Source organism: Grammomys surdaster, unplaced genomic scaffold (genome assembly GCF_004785775.1).
Source record: "Grammomys surdaster isolate TR1022 unplaced genomic scaffold, NIH_TR_1.0 358, whole genome shotgun sequence".
Taxonomy (NCBI): Eukaryota; Metazoa; Chordata; class Mammalia; order Rodentia; family Muridae; genus Grammomys; species Grammomys surdaster.
In genome coordinates, this window is record NW_021604777.1 from 877,744 (window position 1) to 883,004 (window position 5,261).

The 5,261-nt window shown below is 52.7% G+C and overlaps 1 protein-coding gene across 1 annotated transcript; it reads left to right on the top strand.

Moving 5' to 3' along the window:
* The first annotated feature begins 502 nt into the window (after window positions 1-502).
* Window positions 503-4,907, top strand: Hic2 (HIC ZBTB transcriptional repressor 2). Its single transcript, XM_028779669.1, has 2 exons — window positions 503-528; window positions 2,844-4,907. The coding sequence occupies exons 1-2, from the start codon at window positions 503-505 to the stop codon at window positions 4,705-4,707; spliced, it is 1,890 nt and encodes a 629-aa protein (XP_028635502.1). The 3' UTR covers window positions 4,708-4,907.
* The last annotated feature ends 354 nt before the right edge of the window (window positions 4,908-5,261 follow it).

Consider the following 5,261-nt stretch of genomic DNA (forward strand, 5'->3'; position numbering starts at 1 on the left):
CTTTCTTTTCTCTCTTTCTCTTTCTCTCTTTTTCTCATTCTTTCTTTCTCGTTCTTCTTTCTTTGTCTTTCTCTTTTCTTTCTTCTTTCTTTTTCTTCCTTTCTTTCTCTTGTCTTGTCTTTTCTTTCTTTCTTTGGGACAGGAACCCTCTTACATAGAGCAGGCTGGCCTGGAACTTACAGATACCCACCTGCCTCTGGGAGTGCTGGGATTAAAGGCAAGGGACATGTACAATGTGGTTTAGAGGCTACATAATGCCGCCTAGCTGCTCATACCTGATACAAAGTCTCTCTTTTGGGAGGGGCAGGGAGTGTTTTTTTTTTTTTCTCTTGCTTGTTGCCACAGATGTTCGTAGACCTCTTTGGGAGTAGAGGCCCCTCCTTGTACCTCTCCTCTCCTCCCTCACTGACGCCTGCCTTCTTTTCTCCAGGTAATCAGGCTTTGATGCACCCTCAGGAAGTCTGTGCGCTCAAGGAGGCCACCCCCGCCGGCTGCTGCTCACATGGTTTCTGGGCCCCTGGCACTCCGGTAAGCCTGGGAGAGGAAGAATCACCAATGGTTTCCAGTCTTTGGGGCTTTCTGGGCCTCTCACAGCTTTCCAGTATACATTCTGTCCTGACCCTCAGAATTCAGGTTGCTGTATGTGCACAGTGCCGGCAAAGAGCATGTGGGGTATCTAGGACTTGTGGCCCAGGCCGTGGGCACATATAGCTTTTCTTCTATTTCTCTTGCTAAGTCTGAGGTACCAGGTATTATTGCTGGCAGCGCTTGGCACTGCCATTGCCTTGGGGCTGATACACAGGGCATGGTGTGGAAATCATACCTTAGGCTCTTTGTTTCTACCTAGCATGTAGAGAAGGCTTGGTTTTCATCGTCTCCAGCCTCTCAGTACCCCACTGATGTGCTTCAGCTGTTGTGGGCAAGGGGCAGGCAGAGCCCTGTGGCAGGTGTTTTCTGTAGGCTGAGTGTTAGCATTCCTGTAACATTTTTGTTGACTTACAGTATGCTCACTTCTTAGTTTTCTTCTTTGAACAGGGCAGATGTTGGGCTGAAGAGAACTTTTTTTGAGGGAGGGTAGAGAGGGCATAGCAGGCCGCCCTGAGGGAGATGAGACTAGGAGGGAGCATTTCGAGGAGAAGGCAGAACATTTGGGGTGGTAGTGAGCTTCAGACTCGCTCAGCTACTTGGAAGCCAAGCATGCATGGTATACACAGGACATTCCTTTAATACTGGTGCTTGGAGGCAAAGAAAGGGTGATTTTTTTTTTTGGGGGGGGGGAGGAGGAGTCAAGGCAAGCTTGGTCTACACCTCAAATTCCAGACCAGGTAGGGCTCCAGAGGAAGATCTTGTCTCAAAGAAAGAAATAGGGCCCTGAGTGGGAGTTCTCTGTGTAATTAATGTAAGCTTCCGGAGCCCCCAGACATGATGCTGCAGAGCTGGCAGCTGTATGTGCATGGCTGTGGCCTCAGGAGACTTTGGTTCTCCGGGCATCGGTGTGGCCCGTGCTGTTTGTTTGATGGAAGGTAAGGCTGGCCATGTGGAGTCAGGTGTGCACCTGAGGGCTACTTCTGATACTTTGCTCCCCTTGTTCTCCTGGAGAGCTCTTTGGGAGTATCTTCCTCCTCTGCACAGCACACACTTGCTTCCCACCTGGACACACTGTTGCTCTGCTGATGGATTACTTTGAAGACCAGAGGCATCTGTGTGTTTATTACTTAGTTACTGCAACTAGAGTCCATGTAGCCTGTTTGGAAGGACCAGCTTGCTGATTTACCCAGGCTCCAGATAGCAAGCAGTCCTTCCTAGAAAGGGCACAGGGTTCATGAGGTTCACAGGCTTGGACAGTGCCCAGTGTCTGTATGCCTGGATAGTGGTGAGCTTGTAAGGAAGGATCCAACAGTTATGGGAGAGAGGATACAGTAACTGGGTCAGGACCAGGAGTTAGCAAATGAGGATGTCTTGGCTGCCTGGAGGGGTGTTTGAAAGATATCCCAGGGTAGAACAAACGTTGTGAGTCAGAGGCTAGCAAAGGAATTTGGTTTGGTTCATAGTTTTTTTTTTGGGGGGGGGGGGGGTTGGTTGGTTTTTTAGTTGATTGGTTAGTTTTTTTTTTGTTGTTGTTTTAGTTTTGTTTGTTTGCTTGCTTGTTTGTTTTTGGGGGTTTTTGCCTTTTTTACTTTTAAATTTTAACCTTTTAGTTTAAGGAAATTACCCCCCTCAAAAAAAAAAAAAAGGAAGAAAGAAAGAAAGAAAAAAGGCAGGGTTTGCAAGCCTAGGCAGGACTGGCTAGCTTATACTATGGGCCTACTGTGTTAGAGGAGCGTTTGCTCTCCAATTCCCATAGCCACCTTCCAGTCATTTTTGTAGATTCTCCTTGTGACCCCTGACCCGTGAATGACTTCTTTCCTAACTGAAGGAGTAACAAAGGAAAATTCAAAGCCCGTTACCATTTCTAGATTTATTTTATGTATGTGAGTGTTTTGCCTGTGTGTATATAAGTGCCTGAGTGCCTGCTGCTGCAGAGGTGAGAAGAGGGCATCAGATCCCTGGGAGTCAGCATTGCATTACAGATGGCTCTGAAGAACAACATGTGCTCTTAGCCATGAAGCCCTCTGCCCAGCTTATAAACCTTGTGTTTTGCTTGACACCTGTATTTGTCATGACCTGTTTTTCCATGTGAGTGGATGGCAGGGGATGAGAGGACACACTCTTTCTTATTCATAGTGAAATCTGTCCTGTACACTATGCCTGAGGAGGGTGGAATCAGGTGGGCTCAGTGCATACCCTGTGCCAGGCCTTCATGCAGGTTGCAGGTTAACTATCCTGCCTGTTCTTGCCCACAGGTGGTGCCCGTGGGCAGGGCACAGGGACGTGGGGCCAGACATGGAGCTTCCCAGCCATTCAAAACAGCTCCTGCTACAGCTGAACCAGCAGAGGGCCAAGGGCTTCCTGTGTGATGTCATCATCATGGTGGAGAACTCCATCTTCCGGGCCCACAAGAACGTCCTAGCTGCTAGCAGCATCTACTTCAAGTCCCTGGTCCTTCATGATAACCTCATCAACCTAGACACAGACATGGTCAGCTCCACTGTGTTCCAGCAGATCCTGGACTTCATCTACACGGGCAGGCTGCTGCCCAGTGACCAGCCACCCAGTGACCAGCCGTCCAGTGACCAGCCATCTGAGCCAAACTTCAGCACTCTCCTCACTGCTGCCAGCTACCTCCAGCTGCCTGAGCTGGCAGCCCTTTGCCGCCGCAAACTGAAGCGAGCTGGCAAGCCCTTTGGCCCTGGACGAGTGGGTACTGCTGGCATGGGGCGACCAACCCGCAGTCAGCGACTGTCCACAGCCTCTGTCATCCAGGCTGGGTATCCAGGGCTTGTAGATGGGCATAAAGGACACCCTGCTCCCCAGGAGCTCCCTCAAGCCAAAGGCTCAGATGATGAGCTTTTTCTGGGCAGCTCTACCCAGGAGAGCACACACAGCCTGGGCTTGGGGGCCTCAGCTGGTGGGGAGGTGGGCTTGGGGGGCTGCAGTACCAGCACCAATGGGAGCAGTGGGGGTTGTGAACAGGAGCTGGGCTTGGACCTGTCCAAGAAGAGCCCACCCTTACCTCCTACAACCCCTGGCCCCCACCTTATTCCTGAGGACCCAGCCCAGCTGAGTGACAGCCAGCGAGAGTCACCCGCACCCACTTCGACCTCCACCCTGCCTGTCGGTAATAGTGCCTCTTTTGTTGAGCTGGGGGCCACTCCTGATGAGCCCATGGATGTGGAAGGGTCTGAGGAAAACCACCTGAGTCTTCTGGAAGGACAGGGTGGGCAGCCTCGCAAGAGTCTCCGGCATTCAGCCCGCAAAAAAGATTGGAACAAAAAGGAGCCTGTAGCTGGCTCCCCCTATGATCGGAAAGAAACGGGGTCTAAGGGTTCCTGCCCAGGAGAAGAAGGTGAGGGGCCTGGGGACAGGGTTCCCAATGGCGTTCTGGCTAGCAATGCTGGTGGAGGTGGCCCCAGTGCATCATATGGGGAGACATCATACCCCTGCAAGGAGGAGGAGGAGAACGGCAAAGATGGGAGTGAGGACAGTGGGCAGAGTGGGAGCGAGGGGGGCAGTGGCCACACTGGTGCCCACTATGTGTACCGGCAGGAAGGCTACGAGACAGTGTCTTATGGAGACAACCTTTATGTGTGCATCCCCTGCGCCAAGGGCTTCCCCAGCTCCGAGCAGCTCAATGCTCACGTGGAGACACACACAGAGGAGGAGTTATTCATCAAGGAAGAAGGGGCTTATGAGACAGGCAGTGGCGGTGCAGAGGAGGAGGCTGAGGACCTGTCAACACCCAGTGCAGCCTATGCAGCCGAGCCTCGGCCTTTCAAGTGCTCAGTTTGTGAGAAGACCTACAAAGACCCAGCCACGCTGCGGCAACACGAGAAGACACACTGGTTGACCCGTCCGTTCCCCTGCAACATCTGTGGAAAGATGTTCACACAACGAGGCACTATGACACGCCACATGCGGAGCCACCTTGGCCTGAAGCCCTTTGCCTGTGATGAGTGTGGCATGCGTTTCACTCGCCAGTACCGCCTCACAGAGCACATGCGAGTGCACTCAGGTGAGAAGCCCTATGAGTGCCAACTCTGTGGGGGCAAGTTCACCCAACAGCGCAACCTCATCAGCCACCTGCGCATGCACACCTCCCCTCCCTAGAAGCCAAAGACTGTGGGAGCCCTCTACAGACTGTCACTTGGGAACCCACGGAAGCATGGTGGGAGGGTTGAGCCCCAAAGTCTGACATGAGGCTCCTGGCAGCCCTTCTGGCCCAGCCTCCTCACTCCTAGAGCTTTAATCAACAGTGTACCAAGGGAAGCCAAGAGGAGAGAAGCTGACCAGTCTAGCCCTATGCATGTGGCGCTGGCGACTATTCTACCTCCCCAGTCCTACTAGGCTTTCCAGCTCCCTGAAGGAGCTGCTGAAGAGCCAGTGGGGTCCATCATGTGGGTGCCAGTGGGACCTGATTGGTCCCTTTCCTGCAGGTTGGGCTGGGCCACAGGGCTTCTCATGGCCAAAAGTGGTGCCTGGAGCAGACCTAGCTGGCAGGGACCTCGACTGTGTGTGTGCATGTGTGCTTGTGTCTGCAGTGCAGTGTGACTCTGGTGTTGGGATGCTGGTGCTGGGTGGCAGTTCCTTTCTCTTTGAGCTGGGGTGGCAACTGCTAGCTGGCACTGGAACAGTCAGGGTGACCCACTGCCTACCTCTCTGCA

Bases quoted from the DNA above. Each gene is read 5' to 3' on its own strand.
- Hic2 (XM_028779669.1), top strand. From the start codon at position 503: ATGGTTTCTGGGCCCCTGGCACTCCG. The intron at 529-2,843 runs GTAAGCCTGGGA...TCTTGCCCACAG, and splicing joins TCTGGGCCCCTGGCACTCCG to GTGGTGCCCGTGGGCAGGGC.